Source organism: Oryzias latipes, chromosome 3 (assembly GCF_053564925.1).
Source record: "Oryzias latipes strain Hd-rR chromosome 3, Olatipes_Hd-rR_3.1".
In the NCBI taxonomy this organism is placed as follows: domain Eukaryota; kingdom Metazoa; phylum Chordata; class Actinopteri; order Beloniformes; family Adrianichthyidae; genus Oryzias; species Oryzias latipes.
The window spans coordinates 1,800,323-1,824,437 of record NC_136239.1 but is presented as its reverse complement, the minus strand read 5'-3'; the positions used below and the strand labels follow the sequence as shown (position 1 = coordinate 1,824,437).

At 52.1% G+C, this 24,115-nt stretch overlaps 2 protein-coding genes and 25 non-coding genes across 27 annotated transcripts in view; all 27 read right to left on the bottom strand.

Moving 5' to 3' along the window:
• LOC144990914 (uncharacterized) overlaps positions 1-5,145 on the bottom strand; it is a 236,496-nt gene extending 231,351 nt beyond the window's left edge. Inside the window, exon 1 of the mRNA XM_078944125.1 lies at positions 5,018-5,145. The gene's annotated coding sequence lies outside the window, so the exon portion shown is untranslated. The remainder of the gene's footprint in view (positions 1-5,017) is intronic.
• On the bottom strand, positions 620-6,077 carry LOC144990913 (uncharacterized). The gene is made up of 2 exons (XM_078944124.1): positions 5,955-6,077; positions 620-5,247 (listed from the first exon to the last, which is right to left on the bottom strand). The coding sequence occupies exons 1-2, from the start codon at positions 6,017-6,019 to the stop codon at positions 4,572-4,574; spliced, it is 741 nt and encodes a 246-aa protein (XP_078800250.1). The 5' UTR covers positions 6,020-6,077; the 3' UTR covers positions 620-4,571.
• Positions 6,078-7,035: 958 nt separating this feature from the next.
• LOC144991389 (5S ribosomal RNA) lies at positions 7,036-7,154 on the bottom strand. Its single transcript, XR_013655372.1, has one exon. It is a non-coding gene; the product is annotated as a 5S ribosomal RNA (ribosomal RNA).
• A 595-nt stretch (positions 7,155-7,749) lies between these two features.
• On the bottom strand, positions 7,750-7,868 carry LOC144991388 (5S ribosomal RNA). Its single transcript, XR_013655371.1, has one exon. It is a non-coding gene; the product is annotated as a 5S ribosomal RNA (ribosomal RNA).
• Positions 7,869-8,427: 559 nt separating this feature from the next.
• On the bottom strand, positions 8,428-8,546 carry LOC144991387 (5S ribosomal RNA). Its single transcript, XR_013655370.1, has one exon. It is a non-coding gene; the product is annotated as a 5S ribosomal RNA (ribosomal RNA).
• A 620-nt stretch (positions 8,547-9,166) lies between these two features.
• On the bottom strand, positions 9,167-9,285 carry LOC144991385 (5S ribosomal RNA). Its single transcript, XR_013655368.1, has one exon. It is a non-coding gene; the product is annotated as a 5S ribosomal RNA (ribosomal RNA).
• A 559-nt stretch (positions 9,286-9,844) lies between these two features.
• On the bottom strand, positions 9,845-9,963 carry LOC144991384 (5S ribosomal RNA). Its single transcript, XR_013655367.1, has one exon. It is a non-coding gene; the product is annotated as a 5S ribosomal RNA (ribosomal RNA).
• A 605-nt stretch (positions 9,964-10,568) lies between these two features.
• On the bottom strand, positions 10,569-10,687 carry LOC144991380 (5S ribosomal RNA). Its single transcript, XR_013655363.1, has one exon. It is a non-coding gene; the product is annotated as a 5S ribosomal RNA (ribosomal RNA).
• A 559-nt stretch (positions 10,688-11,246) lies between these two features.
• LOC144991369 (5S ribosomal RNA) lies at positions 11,247-11,365 on the bottom strand. Its single transcript, XR_013655352.1, has one exon. It is a non-coding gene; the product is annotated as a 5S ribosomal RNA (ribosomal RNA).
• Positions 11,366-11,924: 559 nt separating this feature from the next.
• Positions 11,925-12,043, bottom strand: LOC144991358 (5S ribosomal RNA). Its single transcript, XR_013655341.1, has one exon. It is a non-coding gene; the product is annotated as a 5S ribosomal RNA (ribosomal RNA).
• Positions 12,044-12,648: 605 nt separating this feature from the next.
• LOC144991347 (5S ribosomal RNA) lies at positions 12,649-12,767 on the bottom strand. Its single transcript, XR_013655330.1, has one exon. It is a non-coding gene; the product is annotated as a 5S ribosomal RNA (ribosomal RNA).
• A 559-nt stretch (positions 12,768-13,326) lies between these two features.
• LOC144991336 (5S ribosomal RNA) lies at positions 13,327-13,445 on the bottom strand. The gene has a single exon (XR_013655319.1). It is a non-coding gene; the product is annotated as a 5S ribosomal RNA (ribosomal RNA).
• A 559-nt stretch (positions 13,446-14,004) lies between these two features.
• Positions 14,005-14,123, bottom strand: LOC111947254 (5S ribosomal RNA). Its single transcript, XR_002873074.1, has one exon. It is a non-coding gene; the product is annotated as a 5S ribosomal RNA (ribosomal RNA).
• Positions 14,124-14,738: 615 nt separating this feature from the next.
• On the bottom strand, positions 14,739-14,857 carry LOC111947243 (5S ribosomal RNA). The gene has a single exon (XR_002873066.2). It is a non-coding gene; the product is annotated as a 5S ribosomal RNA (ribosomal RNA).
• Positions 14,858-15,416: 559 nt separating this feature from the next.
• Positions 15,417-15,535, bottom strand: LOC111947248 (5S ribosomal RNA). The gene has a single exon (XR_002873068.1). It is a non-coding gene; the product is annotated as a 5S ribosomal RNA (ribosomal RNA).
• A 605-nt stretch (positions 15,536-16,140) lies between these two features.
• Positions 16,141-16,259, bottom strand: LOC111947239 (5S ribosomal RNA). The gene has a single exon (XR_002873062.1). It is a non-coding gene; the product is annotated as a 5S ribosomal RNA (ribosomal RNA).
• A 559-nt stretch (positions 16,260-16,818) lies between these two features.
• LOC111947247 (5S ribosomal RNA) lies at positions 16,819-16,937 on the bottom strand. The gene has a single exon (XR_013655268.1). It is a non-coding gene; the product is annotated as a 5S ribosomal RNA (ribosomal RNA).
• Positions 16,938-17,496: 559 nt separating this feature from the next.
• Positions 17,497-17,615, bottom strand: LOC111947246 (5S ribosomal RNA). The gene has a single exon (XR_013655257.1). It is a non-coding gene; the product is annotated as a 5S ribosomal RNA (ribosomal RNA).
• A 605-nt stretch (positions 17,616-18,220) lies between these two features.
• Positions 18,221-18,339, bottom strand: LOC111947228 (5S ribosomal RNA). Its single transcript, XR_002873051.1, has one exon. It is a non-coding gene; the product is annotated as a 5S ribosomal RNA (ribosomal RNA).
• Positions 18,340-18,898: 559 nt separating this feature from the next.
• LOC111947217 (5S ribosomal RNA) lies at positions 18,899-19,017 on the bottom strand. The gene has a single exon (XR_002873040.1). It is a non-coding gene; the product is annotated as a 5S ribosomal RNA (ribosomal RNA).
• A 559-nt stretch (positions 19,018-19,576) lies between these two features.
• Positions 19,577-19,695, bottom strand: LOC111947206 (5S ribosomal RNA). The gene has a single exon (XR_002873029.1). It is a non-coding gene; the product is annotated as a 5S ribosomal RNA (ribosomal RNA).
• Positions 19,696-20,300: 605 nt separating this feature from the next.
• Positions 20,301-20,419, bottom strand: LOC111947195 (5S ribosomal RNA). Its single transcript, XR_002873018.1, has one exon. It is a non-coding gene; the product is annotated as a 5S ribosomal RNA (ribosomal RNA).
• A 559-nt stretch (positions 20,420-20,978) lies between these two features.
• LOC111947291 (5S ribosomal RNA) lies at positions 20,979-21,097 on the bottom strand. Its single transcript, XR_002873111.1, has one exon. It is a non-coding gene; the product is annotated as a 5S ribosomal RNA (ribosomal RNA).
• Positions 21,098-21,656: 559 nt separating this feature from the next.
• On the bottom strand, positions 21,657-21,775 carry LOC111947280 (5S ribosomal RNA). The gene has a single exon (XR_002873100.1). It is a non-coding gene; the product is annotated as a 5S ribosomal RNA (ribosomal RNA).
• Positions 21,776-22,390: 615 nt separating this feature from the next.
• Positions 22,391-22,509, bottom strand: LOC111947269 (5S ribosomal RNA). The gene has a single exon (XR_002873089.1). It is a non-coding gene; the product is annotated as a 5S ribosomal RNA (ribosomal RNA).
• Positions 22,510-23,068: 559 nt separating this feature from the next.
• LOC111947258 (5S ribosomal RNA) lies at positions 23,069-23,187 on the bottom strand. The gene has a single exon (XR_002873078.1). It is a non-coding gene; the product is annotated as a 5S ribosomal RNA (ribosomal RNA).
• A 595-nt stretch (positions 23,188-23,782) lies between these two features.
• LOC111947189 (5S ribosomal RNA) lies at positions 23,783-23,901 on the bottom strand. The gene has a single exon (XR_002873012.1). It is a non-coding gene; the product is annotated as a 5S ribosomal RNA (ribosomal RNA).
• Between the last annotated feature and the right edge of the window lie 214 nt (positions 23,902-24,115).

The following is a 24,115-nucleotide window of genomic DNA, read 5'->3' as shown; positions in this document are numbered from 1 at the left end:
GTGCGCCACACTCCAGCCTGCTCCCAGCACCCCCTTCACCCACTCACTCTGTGGCGCTGATTGGTGCACCTGCTGAGCGGACACACCCACCTGCAGCCAAAACGGTGACCTTTCACCCCAGCAGGTGCGTCAAAGAGGCCTTGGATGCGCACACACACACCTGCGCGGCCTCGTCACCCAGACTGCAGCGTTTCTAGAGGGTGCAGGCTTGTGCATTTGCACCTCGGTGCTGACTGCTCTGAAGCTCGCTCAAGAGTTTGGAAGAAGCCCGGACGGTCATGTCAGAGAAAAAAAAAAAAAAAAAGAAAAAGAAAAGAAGAGAAAAGAAAAGAAAAGAAAAGCTGTGTGTTTGATTTCCTGGCAAGTGCGCTCTCTGGTGGCCGTATGTGTCACAGAAGGGTCGTGTCAGAGAGAAAAAAGAGGAAGACACATTTGCACGACAAGGAAACCAAAGTACCCAAACCCGTGTGTGTGTGTGAGAGTGATTTTCCTTCTCTTTGGTGGATGCCAGCAAAAGCGGGAAAACTTACAGCACCTGGTATTCCCAGGCGGTCTCCCATCCAAGTACTAACCAGGCCCGACCCTGCTTAGCTTCCGAGATCGGACGAGATCGGGCGTGTTTTTTTTTTTTTTTTTTTATCTTTTATTAATAAAGGAGATTAAAATATATACAAAGGTTTTTCATCACAGCAAAACAAAAATAGATAACATACAGAGTCCAAAATTAGCTTCAAATATCCTGCAAAAGCAAACATAAATAAATTAGACTTTTAGCCAAACTCCATTGTGCATATTTATACTAACAGCCCAGCCTTTGAAACACATTCCAACCGTCCATCAGGTTCCATCCGTCTCAAAGTCTCCAGATGCCCCGTCAATAATCTCATAAGACAGCTCCATCTGTCCATAGTCCTCCTCTCCTTGAGTGCCAAGTTCCTGGCCTGGTAGATGGTAAATCGTCCAAGAGCGAGGACCAGGTCCGCCAACTTCCATCCTGGACGTCTTTGGTTCCTGTGCACTCCGAACAGGGTTGCCCACCTCCAATCTTCCTCCACCGCCCACTCAAAAGAGCACCGGTCCCTCAGCATGTCCCTGAGCCCTTGCAGAAACGGCTTCAACACCGAACAGTCCAAAAACATGTGTTCCAGTGTCTCAGGGACTGTGCCACAAACAGGACACGTCCTTTCATATAAGTCCTTATTGATCTGATGTAGGACTACACTGGAATAAATTTTTCTATGGCGCAGTCTGAAATCCGTATTCCATACCATATGAGGAAAAATACTACCTTTCAGGCTCCACCAAATCTCCGCTGGGTCCTTACCCGGGAATACCGATGCCCAGGCAGCCTCTGCTGCAGGAACCTTCGACTCCAGGGCAATCAGCAGGGCGTACCAAGCCTTTGTTGGGAGCGACTTCACCTCCATCGATGCACCACCCTGACAGATCTGAAATGAGTACCCTGTGTCCTGCAGTGTAGGACCACCCCTCCTCACAGAGATCAGCCACCGCAGCGGTATAGAGGAGGAGAGCTTTGCAAAAAACTGCTTCACCCTCCTCCTCTCACCCTGGTTCAGGTCAGTACAGAACCTGAATAACAAGTCCGAGATGCCACGCAGTCTCCCTCCAGCCACGACGTCCCCTACAAGGAGACAATCACGCTCCTCCAACAGCCTGCACTGTAGGGGAAGACCGCCACACATGAGCACAGGATTATTAAAAATCGGTTGGCACAACACCTGGTAAGGGGTGGATACAGATTGTGTGATGTATCTCCCAACCTTATACCATGCCGTTAGCATCTCTGCTGAGAAAGTGTCCAAGTCCCGAAGAGCCGTCAGAGGTCTTCTTTGGCAGAAGACAGCAAGGCCGAGACGAGAAACCTGGAGAAAACCCTCTACAAAATAATCCTTCCAGAATGGGGTCCGATCCGTGTCCAGGAGCCGAGCCGCCAGTTTCAGGCGTAAAGCCCCCTTCCTGGCGCCCAACTCCACCAGATTCAGACCACCATTCTGGACGGCTCTCGATAAAGTATATCTGGAAATCTGGTTGGCCTTAGAGCCCCAAAGAAAATTTGAAATGAGATTATTAATTGTCAGTTGAAAGTTTTCCGGAAATGGCAGAATTGATAGGACATAATTCACCCTTGAAAAGACCAGTGTGTTTATTACCATCACCTTACCCCTTAGAGTCAACCTGCGCATCTTCCAGAGACCCAAAATTTGTGCAAGTTTACCCACCACCTCTGTCCAGTTTTTACAAATAGCTTCACCACGTGATCGAGCCAACCAGATTCCCAGCACTTTAACTTCTCTCACAGCCTCTTTGAAACCCCACTTGTTTGTCGTCCCGACCTTGCTGCCCAAAAACAAAATCTCAGACTTGCCAACGTTGAGCTTTGCTCCTGATGCCTCACAGAAAGTCTTAATATGTTGCAGGGCCCCATCGACACTAGCCACATCAGTCAGCACCAGGCTAGTGTCGTCCGCATATGAGAAGATTTTGGTTTCCCTCCCGGCAGGCGTGACCACACCCCGAATATTGCCATCCGCCTTTATCATGCCTGCCAGGGGTTCCACCGCAATACTAAAACAGCATTGCAGACAATGGGCAACCCTGTCGGATTGATCTTCCGATTTTCACAACACCTGTCAAAAGCCCATTACATTGCACACTGCTCCCAGCAGTTGCATATAATGTTTTTATTCTGGAAATGAAAGGTGCCCCAAAACCAAAGCCCTCTAAGACCCTCCACAAAAACCCGTGTTCAACCCTGTCAAAAGCCTTACTGAAATCCAAATTCAAAAATAACCCTCCCCTCTTTTCCATGTGATCCACCGTGCACATAAGTGATAAGATTGTGTCTGAAATTTTCCTGCCCTGCACCCCATAAGCTTGTGTTGAAACCAGGATGGAGGGGAGCACCTCCTTCAGTCTGTTAGCAAAAACCCTTGTCAGGATTTTATAGTCCATGTTCAGTAGCGTAATTGGTCTGTAGTTCTCCAGGTCGGCCCTATCTCCTTTATTTTTAAAAATCAATTTAATAGTGCCCATACAGAAGCAGGGCGATGGCAAATGACCAGCGAAAAAAGCTCCGAACAGCTTAAACAGGATAGGGAGAAGGTCCTCCTGAAAGCATTTGTAAAATTCAGCTGTCAGACCATCTACCCCTGGAGACTTATTTGTGTTTTGTCCCCCAATGGCTACCTTTATTTCCTCCAATCCTATGTCTGCATCACATGTCCGCCTGTCCTCATCACACACCCTAGAAGATATGGCCTCAACACAGGCCTCAACAGCAGTGAAATCACACACACCCTCCTTAAACAAATCCTTATAATATACTTCCACAGCATCCAGAATGTCATCCAAATTATTGCAAACCTTGCCATCCACATCATGCAGTGTCTTTATCACCGTTTTCTCCTTCCTCCTCTTTTCTAGCCCTAGAAAAAACGCAGAAGATCTCTCCCCTTCCACAAAATTCCTCACCCTGGCCCTTATAGCTGCCGCCCTACACCTCTCCACCTCAAACTGCCTTAAACGATCTAGGGCAGCCGAGTAGATCATCGCATCCCTGTTGGGGTCCTCCGCCAACAGAGATGCCTCCCTCATCAGCACCTCTCTTACCCCCCTTTCCTCCTCCCTGGCATCCCACGCCCTCTTTTTACAATATGCGATAGTCGACCTTTTAATTTTGGCCTTCAGATCCCCCCACCAAACAAAAATATCCACTGCTTCATCCATGTGCTCCCTATGATAAGCCAAGAGAGACTTAATCCTCCTTTGGTAATCCAGCTCCCCCAAAACACTGTTATTTAAAATCCACATCCCTCCACCATTCCTAACTTTGACCCTGTCAAGAACCACCTCCACCCATGCGTGATCGCTCCACGCGTGTGGTATATACGTGATTCCATTCAACATCCTGGTGACTGAACACGCAGACAGAACATGATCTATCCTGGACTGCTTCAGCACCCCCTTCACCAACTGTCGCCTTGAGAAGTCCCTCTTTCCGTGATTTAACACCCTCCAGGCATCAATAATGTCATAGTCTGACATAATCGAAAAAAGTTCCTTCCTACCGACATCATTTTTAAAAACATTCCTCACCGACAAATCCGTAGGTGCTAGAGCAGTGTTAAAATCCCCCACCAGCAGGGAAAAATCATTTATGAAAGGCCTCAGGGAGTGAAAAAAACTCTGTCTTTCCACTTGATCATTAGAAGCATAAACGTTGATCAATCTCAACTCCTTCCCAGCCCATTCTAAATCTATCATTAAAAACCGTCCTGCAGGATCCACCCCCCTGAGCGTCACACTGTCAAAGACTCCCGATCTGACAAATACAGCAACTCCTGCTGTGCGCCTCGGGCCCGCCGCATAAAAAGCAGATCCCCCCCACAGCTTCTCAGCCTGCACGCGAGTTTCATTCTCCCAATGCACCTCCTGCAAACAGAGAATGTCACACCTCTCGCCCAAAACTCCCTTAATTCTTTCCATCACACACACTCCTCTAATGTTTAAACTGAGGAGCCTGACCATAAGTAAACAGAAGCACAGAGACATTACGCCGATTTCTTCTTCTTCACCTTCCCAGTCTGCTTCATAGAGAGTGTCCTCCGCTGCTGGACCGTCAGCCTGTCAACTTCCATGTCTGAATCGTCCACGTTGTCAGTCACGTCCACTTTGTCCTGAGGGGGTAAAGAAAAGGATGTCATGCTCAATTCACCGCAGCTCTCCTCTCTCCGTCGGATTCCTCCCTCCAGCGGAGCTGAGGCAGCAGCGTCGCACATTCCAGACATTCCTTTCGGGACGAGGTCCGCAGCCTCTCCCGCCCGGCCAGGGGCAGAGCCAGCGTTCTGGGGCTGAGCTCCCCCCTTCACGGGAACAGATTTTAACGAGGCAGGGCCAACTCCGTGGGCCCCCCCCGCCCGGATGGGAGTAGCGGCATTGGTCGGGTGCTGCTCACCCTCCCTCACGGGAACATCGGCTGTCGACAGCAGGATCTCACCTGGATCCCCCGCCGCTCGGAACAGGTCTGAGCCGCTGCGAGCCGCCTGTTGACCGAGGACGCCTCCCCCCTCAGCTGACGTGTCGTCCGGTCTTCTGTCGCCGTGGAGCGCAGCAGGCACCTGCGCCGCAGGTACCCGCGCGTCAGGCACGGAGTCAGACAGGTCCTCCTCCTCCTCCGACATGCTGTCCAGCGCCTCCCCACCCGCAGCGGAGGCCACGTCATTCTCACTGTCACTCAGACAAATACAATTTTCTGTTTTGTTCAAACACACAGAACACTTGGAGAGAGCGACCTTGCACTCTCTGGCGTAATGTCCCTGAACTCCACATTTATTGCACAAAAATTCCGGACAGTCTCTAACAATGTGCCCCGGTCTGATGCAGATCCTGCAGACTTTCACCTGCTTATCGTGTATTACCCTGAAGAATTCTGGTCCCGTCGCGGTATTAAACTTCGCTGAGTATGGCAACGATTGCACACTCTCATTAAATTTAACTTTTACAAACCTAGTCCCGTCTGCTACGTTGGTGCCCGGCCACATTCTCCGTTTAATCGGCGACACAGCCGACACCTTCCACCCCTCCAGTTTCTCCAGAATCTCCTCATCAGTAATGTATGCCGGCAGCCCCAGAAAAGAGACCACCAGCTCATCATTCGAAATACTTTTCCCTTGTACTGTTGTGTTCCCAATTTTAAACCCATCCAATAGTTTATCCCTGCCAACAGCGTTAGACATTGTTAACTCATACCGCTTACTTCCCACAGACCGACACGCTACCACGCCCCCACAGAGCAACCTGCTATACCGAAGAAGCTCCGTGACAGACACGGGGTCTTCTCCCAATAAATCAACGTGAATCGTCAAATCCCTCTCATATTTTACCTTAGGAGGCTCCCCTCCATCCACACCCCGTGATTTTGTGCCACCACCCACCGTGACAGAAGCGGGTCTCGCCGCCACACCTGCAGCTGACGGACCCGCCACGACATTCCCCGCATTCCTCGCGGAGTTAGACCTCTGTCCCACACCGACAGAACTCCCCCCCGCTGAAGCCATGCTCTCAGGACGGGGGGGTAAAAGAAAACCACCGTGAAAACCGCGTACCAAAGGTGACAAAAGAGAGAGAGAAAAGAAAAAAAAGAGAACTCCCCAGCAGTCAAAAGACTGTGGGGAGCGGAAGAAGCCACACGCACACGCACACACACACAGACACACACAATATGTCCAGACGTAAACAGTCAAACAAAAAGAAACAAACACAAAAAGAGAGGAAAAAAAGAAGAGAAAATCAGAAGACGCCGAGAATCAGCCCAACGGTCACCGAGATTCAAAAGTGCCAACGTCACACCCTCCTGCACTCGCGCATGCGTGTTCAGGGTGGTATGGCCGTAAGCGAAGGGTTGTGTGGAGCAGAGCCCTTTAAGCGCTGCGTGCGCCACACTCCAGCCTGCTCCCAGCACCCCCTTCACCCACTCACTCTGTGGCGCTGATTGGTGCACCTGCTGAGCGGACACACCCACCTGCAGCCAAAACGGTGACCTTTCACCACGGCAGGTGCGTCAAAGAGGCCTTGGATGCGCACACACACACCTGCGCGGCCTCGTCACCCAGACTGCAGCGTTTCTAGAGGGTGCAGGCTTGTGCATTGCACCTCGGTGCTTACTGCTCTGAAGCTCGCTCAAGAGTTTGGAAGAAGCCCGGACGGTCATGTCAGAGAAAAAAAAAAAAAAGAAAAAGAAAAGAAAAGAAAAGAAAAGAAAAGAAAAGAAAAGAAAAGAAAAGAAAAGAAAAGAAAAGAAAAGAAAAGAAAAGAAAAGAAAAGAAACCCAAAGCTGTGTGTTGGATTTCCTGGCAAGTGCGCTCTCTGGTGGCCGTATGTGTCACAGAAGGGTCGTGTCAGAGAGAAAAAAGAGGAAGACACATTTGCACGACAAGGAAACCAAAGTACCCAAACCCGTGTGTGTGTGTGAGAGTGATTTTCCTTCTCTTTGGTGGATGCCAGCAAAAGCGGGAAAACTTACAGCACCTGGTATTCCCAGGCGGTCTCCCATCCAAGTACTAACCAGGCCCGACCCTGCTTAGCTTCCGAGATCGGACGAGATCGGGCGTGTTCAGGGTGGTATGGCCGTAAGCGAAGGGTTGTGTGGAGCAGAGCCCTTTAAGCGCTGCGTGCGCCACACTCCAGCCTGCTCCCAGCACCCCCTTCACCCACTCACTCTGTGGCGCTGATTGGTGCACCTGCTGAGCGGACACACCCACCTGCAGCCAAAACGGTGACCTTTCACCACGGCAGGTGCGTCAAAGAGGCCTTGGATGCGCACACACACACCTGCGCGGCCTCGTCACCCAGACTGCAGCGTTTCTAGAGGGTGCAGGCTTGTGCATTGCACCTCGGTGCTTACTGCTCTGAAGCTCGCTCAAGAGTTTGGAAGAAGCCCGGACGGTCATGTCAGAGAAAAAAAAAAAAAAGAAAAAGAAAAGAAAAGAAAAGAAAAGAAAAGAAAAGAAAAGAAAAGAAAAGAAAAGAAAAGAAAAGAAACCCAAAGCTGTGTGTTGGATTTCCTGGCAAGTGCGCTCTCTGGTGGCCGTATGTGTCACAGAAGGGTCGTGTCAGAGAGAAAAAAGAGGAAGACACATTTGCACGACAAGGAAACCAAAGTACCCAAACCCGTGTGTGTGTGTGAGAGTGATTTTCCTTCTCTTTGGTGGATGCCAGCAAAAGCGGGAAAACTTACAGCACCTGGTATTCCCAGGCGGTCTCCCATCCAAGTACTAACCAGGCCCGACCCTGCTTAGCTTCCGAGATCGGACGAGATCGGGCGTGTTCAGGGTGGTATGGCCGTAAGCGAAGGGTTGTGTGGAGCAGAGCCCTTTAAGCGCTGCGTGCGCCACACTCCAGCCTGCTCCCAGCACCCCCTTCACCCACTCACTCTGTGGCGCTGATTGGTGCACCTGCTGAGCGGACACACCCACCTGCAGCCAAAACGGTGACCTTTCACCCCAGCAGGTGCGTCAAAGAGGCCTTGGATGCGCACACACACACCTGCGCGGCCTCGTCACCCAGACTGCAGCGTTTCTAGAGGGTGCAGGCTTGTGCATTTGCACCTCGGTGCTGACTGCTCTGAAGCTCGCTCAAGAGTTTGGAAGAAGCCCGGACGGTCATGTCAGAGAAAAAAAAAAAAAAAAAGAAAAAGAAAAGAAGAGAAAAGAAAAGAAAAGAAAAGCTGTGTGTTTGATTTCCTGGCAAGTGCGCTCTCTGGTGGCCGTATGTGTCACAGAAGGGTCGTGTCAGAGAGAAAAAAGAGGAAGACACATTTGCACGACAAGGAAACCAAAGTACCCAAACCCGTGTGTGTGTGTGAGAGTGATTTTCCTTCTCTTTGGTGGATGCCAGCAAAAGCGGGAAAACTTACAGCACCTGGTATTCCCAGGCGGTCTCCCATCCAAGTACTAACCAGGCCCGACCCTGCTTAGCTTCCGAGATCGGACGAGATCGGGCGTGTTCAGGGTGGTATGGCCGTAAGCGAAGGGTTGTGTGGAGCAGAGCCCTTTAAGCGCTGCGTGCGCCACACTCCAGCCTGCTCCCAGCACCCCCTTCACCCACTCACTCTGTGGCGCTGATTGGTGCACCTGCTGAGCGGACACACCCACCTGCAGCCAAAACGGTGACCTTTCACCACGGCAGGTGCGTCAAAGAGGCCTTGGATGCGCACACACACACCTGCGCGGCCTCGTCACCCAGACTGCAGCGTTTCTAGAGGGTGCAGGCTTGTGCATTGCACCTCGGTGCTTACTGCTCTGAAGCTCGCTCAAGAGTTTGGAAGAAGCCCGGACGGTCATGTCAGAGAAAAAAAAAAAAAAGAAAAAGAAAAGAAAAGAAAAGAAAAGAAAAGAAAAGAAAAGAAAAGAAAAGAAAAGAAAAGAAAAGAAAAGAAAAGAAAAGAAAAGAAAAGAAACCCAAAGCTGTGTGTTGGATTTCCTGGCAAGTGCGCTCTCTGGTGGCCGTATGTGTCACAGAAGGGTCGTGTCAGAGAGAAAAAAGAGGAAGACACATTTGCACGACAAGGAAACCAAAGTACCCAAACCCGTGTGTGTGTGTGAGAGTGATTTTCCTTCTCTTTGGTGGATGCCAGCAAAAGCGGGAAAACTTACAGCACCTGGTATTCCCAGGCGGTCTCCCATCCAAGTACTAACCAGGCCCGACCCTGCTTAGCTTCCGAGATCGGACGAGATCGGGCGTGTTCAGGGTGGTATGGCCGTAAGCGAAGGGTTGTGTGGAGCAGAGCCCTTTAAGCGCTGCGTGCGCCACACTCCAGCCTGCTCCCAGCACCCCCTTCACCCACTCACTCTGTGGCGCTGATTGGTGCACCTGCTGAGCGGACACACCCACCTGCAGCCAAAACGGTGACCTTTCACCCCAGCAGGTGCGTCAAAGAGGCCTTGGATGCGCACACACACACCTGCGCGGCCTCGTCACCCAGACTGCAGCGTTTCTAGAGGGTGCAGGCTTGTGCATTTGCACCTCGGTGCTGACTGCTCTGAAGCTCGCTCAAGAGTTTGGAAGAAGCCCGGACGGTCATGTCAGAGAAAAAAAAAAAAAAAAAGAAAAAGAAAAGAAGAGAAAAGAAAAGAAAAGAAAAGCTGTGTGTTTGATTTCCTGGCAAGTGCGCTCTCTGGTGGCCGTATGTGTCACAGAAGGGTCGTGTCAGAGAGAAAAAAGAGGAAGACACATTTGCACGACAAGGAAACCAAAGTACCCAAACCCGTGTGTGTGTGTGAGAGTGATTTTCCTTCTCTTTGGTGGATGCCAGCAAAAGCGGGAAAACTTACAGCACCTGGTATTCCCAGGCGGTCTCCCATCCAAGTACTAACCAGGCCCGACCCTGCTTAGCTTCCGAGATCGGACGAGATCGGGCGTGTTCAGGGTGGTATGGCCGTAAGCGAAGGGTTGTGTGGAGCAGAGCCCTTTAAGCGCTGCGTGCGCCACACTCCAGCCTGCTCCCAGCACCCCCTTCACCCACTCACTCTGTGGCGCTGATTGGTGCACCTGCTGAGCGGACACACCCACCTGCAGCCAAAACGGTGACCTTTCACCACGGCAGGTGCGTCAAAGAGGCCTTGGATGCGCACACACACACCTGCGCGGCCTCGTCACCCAGACTGCAGCGTTTCTAGAGGGTGCAGGCTTGTGCATTGCACCTCGGTGCTTACTGCTCTGAAGCTCGCTCAAGAGTTTGGAAGAAGCCCGGACGGTCATGTCAGAGAAAAAAAAAAAAAAGAAAAAGAAAAGAAAAGAAAAGAAAAGAAAAGAAAAGAAAAGAAAAGAAAAGAAGAGACAAGAAAAGAAGAGAAAAGAAACCCAAAGCTGTGTGTTGGATTTCCTGGCAAGTGCGCTCTCTGGTGGCCGTATGTGTCACAGAAGGGTCGTGTCAGAGAGAAAAAAGAGGAAGACACATTTGCACGACAAGGAAACCAAAGTACCCAAACCCGTGTGTGTGTGTGAGAGTGATTTTCCTTCTCTTTGGTGGATGCCAGCAAAAGCGGGAAAACTTACAGCACCTGGTATTCCCAGGCGGTCTCCCATCCAAGTACTAACCAGGCCCGACCCTGCTTAGCTTCCGAGATCGGACGAGATCGGGCGTGTTCAGGGTGGTATGGCCGTAAGCGAAGGGTTGTGTGGAGCAGAGCCCTTTAAGCGCTGCGTGCGCCACACTCCAGCCTGCTCCCAGCACCCCCTTCACCCACTCACTCTGTGGCGCTGATTGGTGCACCTGCTGAGCGGACACACCCACCTGCAGCCAAAACGGTGACCTTTCACCCCAGCAGGTGCGTCAAAGAGGCCTTGGATGCGCACACACACACCTGCGCGGCCTCGTCACCCAGACTGCAGCGTTTCTAGAGGGTGCAGGCTTGTGCATTTGCACCTCGGTGCTGACTGCTCTGAAGCTCGCTCAAGAGTTTGGAAGAAGCCCGGACGGTCATGTCAGAGAAAAAAAAAAAAAAAAAGAAAAAGAAAAGAAGAGAAAAGAAAAGAAAAGAAAAGCTGTGTGTTTGATTTCCTGGCAAGTGCGCTCTCTGGTGGCCGTATGTGTCACAGAAGGGTCGTGTCAGAGAGAAAAAAGAGGAAGACACATTTGCACGACAAGGAAACCAAAGTACCCAAACCCGTGTGTGTGTGTGAGAGTGATTTTCCTTCTCTTTGGTGGATGCCAGCAAAAGCGGGAAAACTTACAGCACCTGGTATTCCCAGGCGGTCTCCCATCCAAGTACTAACCAGGCCCGACCCTGCTTAGCTTCCGAGATCGGACGAGATCGGGCGTGTTCAGGGTGGTATGGCCGTAAGCGAAGGGTTGTGTGGAGCAGAGCCCTTTAAGCGCTGCGTGCGCCACACTCCAGCCTGCTCCCAGCACCCCCTTCACCCACTCACTCTGTGGCGCTGATTGGTGCACCTGCTGAGCGGACACACCCACCTGCAGCCAAAACGGTGACCTTTCACCCCAGCAGGTGCGTCAAAGAGGCCTTGGATGCGCACACACACACCTGCGCGGCCTCGTCACCCAGACTGCAGCGTTTCTAGAGGGTGCAGGCTTGTGCATTTGCACCTCGGTGCTGACTGCTCTGAAGCTCGCTCAAGAGTTTGGAAGAAGCCCGGACGGTCATGTCAGAGAAAAAAAAAAAAAAAAAGAAAAAGAAAAGAAGAGAAAAGAAAAGAAAAGAAAAGCTGTGTGTTTGATTTCCTGGCAAGTGCGCTCTCTGGTGGCCGTATGTGTCACAGAAGGGTCGTGTCAGAGAGAAAAAAGAGGAAGACACATTTGCACGACAAGGAAACCAAAGTACCCAAACCCGTGTGTGTGTGTGAGAGTGATTTTCCTTCTCTTTGGTGGATGCCAGCAAAAGCGGGAAAACTTACAGCACCTGGTATTCCCAGGCGGTCTCCCATCCAAGTACTAACCAGGCCCGACCCTGCTTAGCTTCCGAGATCGGACGAGATCGGGCGTGTTCAGGGTGGTATGGCCGTAAGCGAAGGGTTGTGTGGAGCAGAGCCCTTTAAGCGCTGCGTGCGCCACACTCCAGCCTGCTCCCAGCACCCCCTTCACCCACTCACTCTGTGGCGCTGATTGGTGCACCTGCTGAGCGGACACACCCACCTGCAGCCAAAACGGTGACCTTTCACCACGGCAGGTGCGTCAAAGAGGCCTTGGATGCGCACACACACACCTGCGCGGCCTCGTCACCCAGACTGCAGCGTTTCTAGAGGGTGCAGGCTTGTGCATTGCACCTCGGTGCTTACTGCTCTGAAGCTCGCTCAAGAGTTTGGAAGAAGCCCGGACGGTCATGTCAGAGAAAAAAAAAAAAAAGAAAAAGAAAAGAAAAGAAAAGAAAAGAAAAGAAAAGAAAAGAAAAGAAAAGAAGAGACAAGAAAAGAAGAGAAAAGAAACCCAAAGCTGTGTGTTGGATTTCCTGGCAAGTGCGCTCTCTGGTGGCCGTATGTGTCACAGAAGGGTCGTGTCAGAGAGAAAAAAGAGGAAGACACATTTGCACGACAAGGAAACCAAAGTACCCAAACCCGTGTGTGTGTGTGAGAGTGATTTTCCTTCTCTTTGGTGGATGCCAGCAAAAGCGGGAAAACTTACAGCACCTGGTATTCCCAGGCGGTCTCCCATCCAAGTACTAACCAGGCCCGACCCTGCTTAGCTTCCGAGATCGGACGAGATCGGGCGTGTTCAGGGTGGTATGGCCGTAAGCGAAGGGTTGTGTGGAGCAGAGCCCTTTAAGCGCTGCGTGCGCCACACTCCAGCCTGCTCCCAGCACCCCCTTCACCCACTCACTCTGTGGCGCTGATTGGTGCACCTGCTGAGCGGACACACCCACCTGCAGCCAAAACGGTGACCTTTCACCCCAGCAGGTGCGTCAAAGAGGCCTTGGATGCGCACACACACACCTGCGCGGCCTCGTCACCCAGACTGCAGCGTTTCTAGAGGGTGCAGGCTTGTGCATTTGCACCTCGGTGCTGACTGCTCTGAAGCTCGCTCAAGAGTTTGGAAGAAGCCCGGACGGTCATGTCAGAGAAAAAAAAAAAAAAAAAGAAAAAGAAAAGAAGAGAAAAGAAAAGAAAAGAAAAGCTGTGTGTTTGATTTCCTGGCAAGTGCGCTCTCTGGTGGCCGTATGTGTCACAGAAGGGTCGTGTCAGAGAGAAAAAAGAGGAAGACACATTTGCACGACAAGGAAACCAAAGTACCCAAACCCGTGTGTGTGTGTGAGAGTGATTTTCCTTCTCTTTGGTGGATGCCAGCAAAAGCGGGAAAACTTACAGCACCTGGTATTCCCAGGCGGTCTCCCATCCAAGTACTAACCAGGCCCGACCCTGCTTAGCTTCCGAGATCGGACGAGATCGGGCGTGTTCAGGGTGGTATGGCCGTAAGCGAAGGGTTGTGTGGAGCAGAGCCCTTTAAGCGCTGCGTGCGCCACACTCCAGCCTGCTCCCAGCACCCCCTTCACCCACTCACTCTGTGGCGCTGATTGGTGCACCTGCTGAGCGGACACACCCACCTGCAGCCAAAACGGTGACCTTTCACCCCAGCAGGTGCGTCAAAGAGGCCTTGGATGCGCACACACACACCTGCGCGGCCTCGTCACCCAGACTGCAGCGTTTCTAGAGGGTGCAGGCTTGTGCATTTGCACCTCGGTGCTGACTGCTCTGAAGCTCGCTCAAGAGTTTGGAAGAAGCCCGGACGGTCATGTCAGAGAAAAAAAAAAAAAAAAAGAAAAAGAAAAGAAGAGAAAAGAAAAGAAAAGAAAAGCTGTGTGTTTGATTTCCTGGCAAGTGCGCTCTCTGGTGGCCGTATGTGTCACAGAAGGGTCGTGTCAGAGAGAAAAAAGAGGAAGACACATTTGCACGACAAGGAAACCAAAGTACCCAAACCCGTGTGTGTGTGTGAGAGTGATTTTCCTTCTCTTTGGTGGATGCCAGCAAAAGCGGGAAAACTTACAGCACCTGGTATTCCCAGGCGGTCTCCCATCCAAGTACTAACCAGGCCCGACCCTGCTTAGCTTCCGAGATCGGACGAGATCGGGCGTGTTCAGGGTGGTATGGCCGTAAGCGAAGGGTTGTGTGGAGCAGAGCCCTTTAAGCGCTGCGTGCGCCACACTCCAGCCTGCTCCCAGCACCCCCTTCACCCACTCACTCTGTGGCGCTGATTGGTGCACCTGCTGAGCGGACACACCCACCTGCAGCCAAAACGGTGACCTTTCACCACGGCAGGTGCGTCAAAGAGGCCTTGGATGCGCACACACACACCTGCGCGGCCTCGTCACCCAGACTGCAGCGTTTCTAGAGGGTGCAGGCTTGTGCATTGCACCTCGGTGCTTACTGCTCTGAAGCTCGCTCAAGAGTTTGGAAGAAGCCCGGACGGTCATGTCAGAGAAAAAAAAAAAAAAGAAAAAGAAAAGAAAAGAAAAGAAAAGAAAAGAAAAGAAAAGAAAAGAAAAGAAAAGAAAAGAAAAGAAAAGAAAAGAAAAGAAAAGAAACCCAAAGCTGTGTGTTGGATTTCCTGGCAAGTGCGCTCTCTGGTGGCCGTATGTGTCACAGAAGGGTCGTGTCAGAGAGAAAAAAGAGGAAGACACATTTGCACGACAAGGAAACCAAAGTACCCAAACCCGTGTGTGTGTGTGAGAGTGATTTTCCTTCTCTTTGGTGGATGCCAGCAAAAGCGGGAAAACTTACAGCACCTGGTATTCCCAGGCGGTCTCCCATCCAAGTACTAACCAGGCCCGACCCTGCTTAGCTTCCGAGATCGGACGAGATCGGGCGTGTTCAGGGTGGTATGGCCGTAAGCGAAGGGTTGTGTGGAGCAGAGCCCTTTAAGCGCTGCGTGCGCCACACTCCAGCCTGCTCCCAGCACCCCCTTCACCCACTCACTCTGTGGCGCTGATTGGTGCACCTGCTGAGCGGACACACCCACCTGCAGCCAAAACGGTGACCTTTCACCCCAGCAGGTGCGTCAAAGAGGCCTTGGATGCGCACACACACACCTGCGCGGCCTCGTCACCCAGACTGCAGCGTTTCTAGAGGGTGCAGGCTTGTGCATTTGCACCTCGGTGCTGACTGCTCTGAAGCTCGCTCAAGAGTTTGGAAGAAGCCCGGACGGTCATGTCAGAGAAAAAAAAAAAAAAAAAGAAAAAGAAAAGAAGAGAAAAGAAAAGAAAAGAAAAGCTGTGTGTTTGATTTCCTGGCAAGTGCGCTCTCTGGTGGCCGTATGTGTCACAGAAGGGTCGTGTCAGAGAGAAAAAAGAGGAAGACACATTTGCACGACAAGGAAACCAAAGTACCCAAACCCGTGTGTGTGTGTGAGAGTGATTTTCCTTCTCTTTGGTGGATGCCAGCAAAAGCGGGAAAACTTACAGCACCTGGTATTCCCAGGCGGTCTCCCATCCAAGTACTAACCAGGCCCGACCCTGCTTAGCTTCCGAGATCGGACGAGATCGGGCGTGTTCAGGGTGGTATGGCCGTAAGCGAAGGGTTGTGTGGAGCAGAGCCCTTTAAGCGCTGCGTGCGCCACACTCCAGCCTGCTCCCAGCACCCCCTTCACCCACTCACTCTGTGGCGCTGATTGGTGCACCTGCTGAGCGGACACACCCACCTGCAGCCAAAACGGTGACCTTTCACCACGGCAGGTGCGTCAAAGAGGCCTTGGATGCGCACACACACACCTGCGCGGCCTCGTCACCCAGACTGCAGCGTTTCTAGAGGGTGCAGGCTTGTGCATTGCACCTCGGTGCTTACTGCTCTGAAGCTCGCTCAAGAGTTTGGAAGAAGCCCGGACGGTCATGTCAGAGAAAAAAAAAAAAAAGAAAAAGAAAAGAAAAGAAAAGAAAAGAAAAGAAAAGAAAAGAAAAGAAAAGAAGAGACAAGAAAAGAAGAGAAAAGAAACCCAAAGCTGTGTGTTGGATTTCCTGGCAAGTGCGCTCTCTGGTGGCCGTATGTGTCACAGAAGGGTCGTGTCAGAGAGAAAAAAGAGGAAGACACATTTGCACGACAAGGAAACCAAAGTACCCAAACCCGTGTGTGTGTGTGAGAGTGATTTTCCTTCTCTTTGGTGGATGCCAGCAAAAGCGGGAAAACTTACAGCACCTGGTATTCCCAGGCGGTCTCCCATCCAAGTACTAACCAGGCCCGACCCTGCTTAGCTTCCGAGATCGGACGAGATCGGGCGTGTTCAGGGTGGTATGGCCGTAAGCGAAGGGTTGTGTGGAGCAGAGCCCTTTAAGCGCTGCGTGCGCCACACTCCAGCCTGCTCCCAGCACCCCCTTCACCCACTCACTCTGTGGCGCTGATTGGTGCACCTGCTGAGCGGACACACCCACCTGCAGCCAAAACGGTGACCTTTCACCCCAGCAGGTGCGTCAAAGAGGCCTTGGATGCGCACACACACACCTGCGCGGCCTCGTCACCCAGACTGCAGCGTTTCTAGAGGGTGCAGGCTTGTGCATTTGCACCTCGGTGCTGACTGCTCTGAAGCTCGCTCAAGAGTTTGGAAGAAGCCCGGACGGTCATGTCAGAGAAAAAAAAAAAAAAAAAGAAAAAGAAAAGAAGAGAAAAGAAAAGAAAAGAAAAGCTGTGTGTTTGATTTCCTGGCAAGTGCGCTCTCTGGTGGCCGTATGTGTCACAGAAGGGTCGTGTCAGAGAGAAAAAAGAGGAAGACACATTTGCACGACAAGGAAACCAAAGTACCCAAACCCGTGTGTGTGTGTGAGAGTGATTTTCCTTCTCTTTGGTGGATGCCAGCAAAAGCGGGAAAACTTACAGCACCTGGTATTCCCAGGCGGTCTCCCATCCAAGTACTAACCAGGCCCGACCCTGCTTAGCTTCCGAGATCGGACGAGATCGGGCGTGTTCAGGGTGGTATGGCCGTAAGCGAAGGGTTGTGTGGAGCAGAGCCCTTTAAGCGCTGCGTGCGCCACACTCCAGCCTGCTCCCAGCACCCCCTTCACCCACTCACTCTGTGGCGCTGATTGGTGCACCTGCTGAGCGGACACACCCACCTGCAGCCAAAACGGTGACCTTTCACCCCAGCAGGTGCGTCAAAGAGGCCTTGGATGCGCACACACACACCTGCGCGGCCTCGTCACCCAGACTGCAGCGTTTCTAGAGGGTGCAGGCTTGTGCATTTGCACCTCGGTGCTGACTGCTCTGAAGCTCGCTCAAGAGTTTGGAAGAAGCCCGGACGGTCATGTCAGAGAAAAAAAAAAAAAAAAAGAAAAAGAAAAGAAGAGAAAAGAAAAGAAAAGAAAAGCTGTGTGTTTGATTTCCTGGCAAGTGCGCTCTCTGGTGGCCGTATGTGTCACAGAAGGGTCGTGTCAGAGAGAAAAAAGAGGAAGACACATTTGCACGACAAGGAAACCAAAGTACCCAAACCCGTGTGTGTGTGTGAGAGTGATTTTCCTTCTCTTTGGTGGATGCCAGCAAAAGCGGGAAAACTTACAGCACCTGGTATTCCCAGGCGGTCTCCCATCCAAGTACTAACCAGGCCCGACCCTGCTTAGCTTCCGAGATCGGACGAGATCGGGCGTGTTCAGGGTGGTATGGCCGTAAGCGAAGGGTTGTGTGGAGCAGAGCCCTTTAAGCGCTGCGTGCGCCACACTCCAGCCTGCTCCCAGCACCCCCTTCACCCACTCACTCTGTGGCGCTGATTGGTGCACCTGCTGAGCGGACACACCCACCTGCAGCCAAAACGGTGACCTTTCACCACGGCAGGTGCGTCAAAGAGGCCTTGGATGCGCACACACACACCTGCGCGGCCTCGTCACCCAGACTGCAGCGTTTCTAGAGGGTGCAGGCTTGTGCATTGCACCTCGGTGCTTACTGCTCTGAAGCTCGCTCAAGAGTTTGGAAGAAGCCCGGACGGTCATGTCAGAGAAAAAAAAAAAAAAGAAAAAGAAAAGAAAAGAAAAGAAAAGAAAAGAAAAGAAAAGAAAAGAAAAGAAGAGACAAGAAAAGAAGAGAAAAGAAACCCAAAGCTGTGTGTTGGATTTCCTGGCAAGTGCGCTCTCTGGTGGCCGTATGTGTCACAGAAGGGTCGTGTCAGAGAGAAAAAAGAGGAAGACACATTTGCACGACAAGGAAACCAAAGTACCCAAACCCGTGTGTGTGTGTGAGAGTGATTTTCCTTCTCTTTGGTGGATGCCAGCAAAAGCGGGAAAACTTACAGCACCTGGTATTCCCAGGCGGTCTCCCATCCAAGTACTAACCAGGCCCGACCCTGCTTAGCTTCCGAGATCGGACGAGATCGGGCGTGTTCAGGGTGGTATGGCCGTAAGCGAAGGGTTGTGTGGAGCAGAGCCCTTTAAGCGCTGCGTGCGCCACACTCCAGCCTGCTCCCAGCACCCCCTTCACCCACTCACTCTGTGGCGCTGATTGGTGCACCTGCTGAGCGGACACACCCACCTGCAGCCAAAACGGTGACCTTTCACCCCAGCAGGTGCGTCAAAGAGGCCTTGGATGCGCACACACACACCTGCGCGGCCTCGTCACCCAGACTGCAGCGTTTCTAGAGGGTGCAGGCTTGTGCATTTGCACCTCGGTGCTGACTGCTCTGAAGCTCGCTCAAGAGTTTGGAAGAAGCCCGGACGGTCATGTCAGAGAAAAAAAAAAAAAAAAAGAAAAAGAAAAGAAGAGAAAAGAAAAGAAAAGAAAAGCTGTGTGTTTGATTTCCTGGCAAGTGCGCTCTCTGGTGGCCGTATGTGTCACAGAAGGGTCGTGTCAGAGAGAAAAAAGAGGAAGACACATTTGCACGACAAGGAAACCAAAGTACCCAAACCCGTGTGTGTGTGTGAGAGTGATTTTCCTTCTCTTTGGTGGATGCCAGCAAAAGCGGGAAAACTTACAGCACCTGGTATTCCCAGGCGGTCTCCCATCCAAGTACTAACCAGGCCCGACCCTGCTTAGCTTCCGAGATCGGACGAGATCGGGCGTGTTCAGGGTGGTATGGCCGTAAGCGAAGGGTTGTGTGGAGCAGAGCCCTTTAAGCGCTGCGTGCGCCACACTCCAGCCTGCTCCCAGCACCCCCTTCACCCACTCACTCTGTGGCGCTGATTGGTGCACCTGCTGAGCGGACACACCCACCTGCAGCCAAAACGGTGACCTTTCACCCCAGCAGGTGCGTCAAAGAGGCCTTGGATGCGCACACACACACCTGCGCGGCCTCGTCACCCAGACTGCAGCGTTTCTAGAGGGTGCAGGCTTGTGCATTTGCACCTCGGTGCTGACTGCTCTGAAGCTCGCTCAAGAGTTTGGAAGAAGCCCGGACGGTCATGTCAGAGAAAAAAAAAAAAAAAAAGAAAAAGAAAAGAAGAGAAAAGAAAAGAAAAGAAAAGCTGTGTGTTTGATTTCCTGGCAAGTGCGCTCTCTGGTGGCCGTATGTGTCACAGAAGGGTCGTGTCAGAGAGAAAAAAGAGGAAGACACATTTGCACGACAAGGAAACCAAAGTACCCAAACCCGTGTGTGTGTGTGAGAGTGATTTTCCTTCTCTTTGGTGGATGCCAGCAAAAGCGGGAAAACTTACAGCACCTGGTATTCCCAGGCGGTCTCCCATCCAAGTACTAACCAGGCCCGACCCTGCTTAGCTTCCGAGATCGGACGAGATCGGGCGTGTTCAGGGTGGTATGGCCGTAAGCGAAGGGTTGTGTGGAGCAGAGCCCTTTAAGCGCTGCGTGCGCCACACTCCAGCCTGCTCCCAGCACCCCCTTCACCCACTCACTCTGTGGCGCTGATTGGTGCACCTGCTGAGCGGACACACCCACCTGCAGCCAAAACGGTGACCTTTCACCACGGCAGGTGCGTCAAAGAGGCCTTGGATGCGCACACACACACCTGCGCGGCCTCGTCACCCAGACTGCAGCGTTTCTAGAGGGTGCAGGCTTGTGCATTGCACCTCGGTGCTTACTGCTCTGAAGCTCGCTCAAGAGTTTGGAAGAAGCCCGGACGGTCATGTCAGAGAAAAAAAAAAAAAAGAAAAAGAAAAGAAAAGAAAAGAAAAGAAAAGAAAAGAAAAGAAAAGAAAAGAAGAGACAAGAAAAGAAGAGAAAAGAAATCCAAAGCTGTGTGTTGGATTTCCTGGCAAGTGCGCTCTCTGGTGGCCGTATGTGTCACAGAAGGGTCGTGTCAGAGAGAAAAAAGAGGAAGACACATTTGCACGACAAGGAAACCAAAGTACCCAAACCCGTGTGTGTGTGTGAGAGTGATTTTCCTTCTCTTTGGTGGATGCCAGCAAAAGCGGGAAAACTTACAGCACCTGGTATTCCCAGGCGGTCTCCCATCCAAGTACTAACCAGGCCCGACCCTGCTTAGCTTCCGAGATCGGACGAGATCGGGCGTGTTCAGGGTGGTATGGCCGTAAGCGAAGGGTTGTGTGGAGCAGAGCCCTTTAAGCGCTGCGTGCGCCACACTCCAGCCTGCTCCCAGCACCCCCTTCACCCACTCACTCTGTGGCGCTGATTGGTGCACCTGCTGAGCGGACACACCCACCTGCAGCCAAAACGGTGACCTTTCACCCCAGCAGGTGCGTCAAAGAGGCCTTGGATGCGCACACACACACCTGCGCGGCCTCGTCACCCAGACTGCAGCGTTTCTAGAGGGTGCAGGCTTGTGCATTTGCACCTCGGTGCTGACTGCTCTGAAGCTCGCTCAAGAGTTTGGAAGAAGCCCGGACGGTCATGTCAGAGAAAAAAAAAAAAAAAAAGAAAAAGAAAAGAAGAGAAAAGAAAAGAAAAGAAAAGCTGTGTGTTTGATTTCCTGGCAAGTGCGCTCTCTGGTGGCCGTATGTGTCACAGAAGGGTCGTGTCAGAGAGAAAAAAGAGGAAGACACATTTGCACGACAAGGAAACCAAAGTACCCAAACCCGTGTGTGTGTGTGAGAGTGATTTTCCTTCTCTTTGGTGGATGCCAGCAAAAGCGGGAAAACTTACAGCACCTGGTATTCCCAGGCGGTCTCCCATCCAAGTACTAACCAGGCCCGACCCTGCTTAGCTTCCGAGATCGGACGAGATCGGGCGTGTTCAGGGTGGTATGGCCGTAAGCGAAGGGTTGTGTGGAGCAGAGCCCTTTAAGCGCTGCGTGCGCCACACTCCAGCCTGCTCCCAGCACCCCCTTCACCCACTCACTCTGTGGCGCTGATTGGTGCACCTGCTGAGCGGACACACCCACCTGCAGCCAAAACGGTGACCTTTCACCCCAGCAGGTGCGTCAAAGAGGCCTTGGATGCGCACACACACACCTGCGCGGCCTCGTCACCCAGACTGCAGCGTTTCTAGAGGGTGCAGGCTTGTGCATTTGCACCTCGGTGCTGACTGCTCTGAAGCTCGCTCAAGAGTTTGGAAGAAGCCCGGACGGTCATGTCAGAGAAAAAAAAAAAAAAAAAGAAAAAGAAAAGAAGAGAAAAGAAAAGAAAAGAAAAGCTGTGTGTTTGATTTCCTGGCAAGTGCGCTCTCTGGTGGCCGTATGTGTCACAGAAGGGTCGTGTCAGAGAGAAAAAAGAGGAAGACACATTTGCACGACAAGGAAACCAAAGTACCCAAACCCGTGTGTGTGTGTGAGAGTGATTTTCCTTCTCTTTGGTGGATGCCAGCAAAAGCGGGAAAACTTACAGCACCTGGTATTCCCAGGCGGTCTCCCATCCAAGTACTAACCAGGCCCGACCCTGCTTAGCTTCCGAGATCGGACGAGATCGGGCGTGTTCAGGGTGGTATGGCCGTAAGCGAAGGGTTGTGTGGAGCAGAGCCCTTTAAGCGCTGCGTGCGCCACACTCCAGCCTGCTCCCAGCACCCCCTTCACCCACTCACTCTGTGGCGCTGATTGGTGCACCTGCTGAGCGGACACACCCACCTGCAGCCAAAACGGTGACCTTTCACCACGGCAGGTGCGTCAAAGAGGCCTTGGATGCGCACACACACACCTGCGCGGCCTCGTCACCCAGACTGCAGCGTTTCTAGAGGGTGCAGGCTTGTGCATTGCACCTCGGTGCTTACTGCTCTGAAGCTCGCTCAAGAGTTTGGAAGAAGCCCGGACGGTCATGTCAGAGAAAAAAAAAAAAAAGAAAAAGAAAAGAAAAGAAAAGAAAAGAAAAGAAAAGAAAAGAAAAGAAAAGAAAAGAAAAGAAAAGAAAAGAAAAGAAAAGAAAAGAAACCCAAAGCTGTGTGTTGGATTTCCTGGCAAGTGCGCTCTCTGGTGGCCGTATGTGTCACAGAAGGGTCGTGTCAGAGAGAAAAAAGAGGAAGACACATTTGCACGACAAGGAAACCAAAGTACCCAAACCCGTGTGTGTGTGTGAGAGTGATTTTCCTTCTCTTTGGTGGATGCCAGCAAAAGCGGGAAAACTTACAGCACCTGGTATTCCCAGGCGGTCTCCCATCCAAGTACTAACCAGGCCCGACCCTGCTTAGCTTCCGAGATCGGACGAGATCGGGCGTGTTCAGGGTGGTATGGCCGTAAGCGAAGGGTTGTGTGGAGCAGAGCCCTTTAAGCGCTGCGTGCGCCACACTCCAGCCTGCTCCCAGCACCCCCTTCACCCACTCACTCTGTGGCGCTGATTGGTGCACCTGCTGAGCGGACACACCCACCTGCAGCCAAAACGGTGACCTTTCACCCCAGCAGGTGCGTCAAAGAGGCCTTGGATGCGCACACACACACCTGCGCGGCCTCGTCACCCAGACTGCAGCGTTTCTAGAGGGTGCAGGCTTGTGCATTTGCACCTCGGTGCTGACTGCTCTGAAGCTCGCTCAAGAGTTTGGAAGAAGCCCGGACGGTCATGTCAGAGAAAAAAAAAAAAAAAAAGAAAAAGAAAAGAAGAGAAAAGAAAAGAAAAGAAAAGCTGTGTGTTTGATTTCCTGGCAAGTGCGCTCTCTGGTGGCCGTATGTGTCACAGAAGGGTCGTGTCAGAGAGAAAAAAGAGGAAGACACATTTGCACGACAAGGAAACCAAAGTACCCAAACCCGTGTGTGTGTGTGAGAGTGATTTTCCTTCTCTTTGGTGGATGCCAGCAAAAGCGGGAAAACTTACAGCACCTGGTATTCCCAGGCGGTCTCCCATCCAAGTACTAACCAGGCCCGACCCTGCTTAGCTTCCGAGATCGGACGAGATCGGGCGTGTTCAGGGTGGTATGGCCGTAAGCGAAGGGTTGTGTGGAGCAGAGCCCTTTAAGCGCTGCGTGCGCCACACTCCAGCCTGCTCCCAGCACCCCCTTCACCCACTCACTCTGTGGCGCTGATTGGTGCACCTGCTGAGCGGACACACCCACCTGCAGCCAAAACGGTGACCTTTCACCACGGCAGGTGCGTCAAAGAGGCCTTGGATGCGCACACACACACCTGCGCGGCCTCGTCACCCAGACTGCAGCGTTTCTAGAGGGTGCAGGCTTGTGCATTGCACCTCGGTGCTTACTGCTCTGAAGCTCGCTCAAGAGTTTGGAAGAAGCCCGGACGGTCATGTCAGAGAAAAAAAAAAAAAAGAAAAAGAAAAGAAAAGAAAAGAAAAGAAAAGAAAAGAAAAGAAAAGAAAAGAAAAGAAAAGAAAAGAAACCCAAAGCTGTGTGTTGGATTTCCTGGCAAGTGCGCTCTCTGGTGGCCGTATGTGTCACAGAAGGGTCGTGTCAGAGAGAAAAAAGAGGAAGACACATTTGCACGACAAGGAAACCAAAGTACCCAAACCCGTGTGTGTGTGTGAGAGTGATTTTCCTTCTCTTTGGTGGATGCCAGCAAAAGCGGGAAAACTTACAGCACCTGGTATTCCCAGGCGGTCTCCCATCCAAGTACTAACCAGGCCCGACCCTGCTTAGCTTCCGAGATCGGACGAGATCGGGCGTGTTCAGGGTGGTATGGCCGTAAGCGAAGGGTTGTGTGGAGCAGAGCCCTTTAAGCGCTGCGTGCGCCACACTCCAGCCTGCTCCCAGCACCCCCTTCACCCACTCACTCTGTGGCGCTGATTGGTGCACCTGCTGAGCGGACACACCCACCTGCAGCCAAAACGGTGACCTTTCACCCCAGCAGGTGCGTCAAAGAGGCCTTGGATGCGCACACACACACCTGCGCGGCCTCGTCACC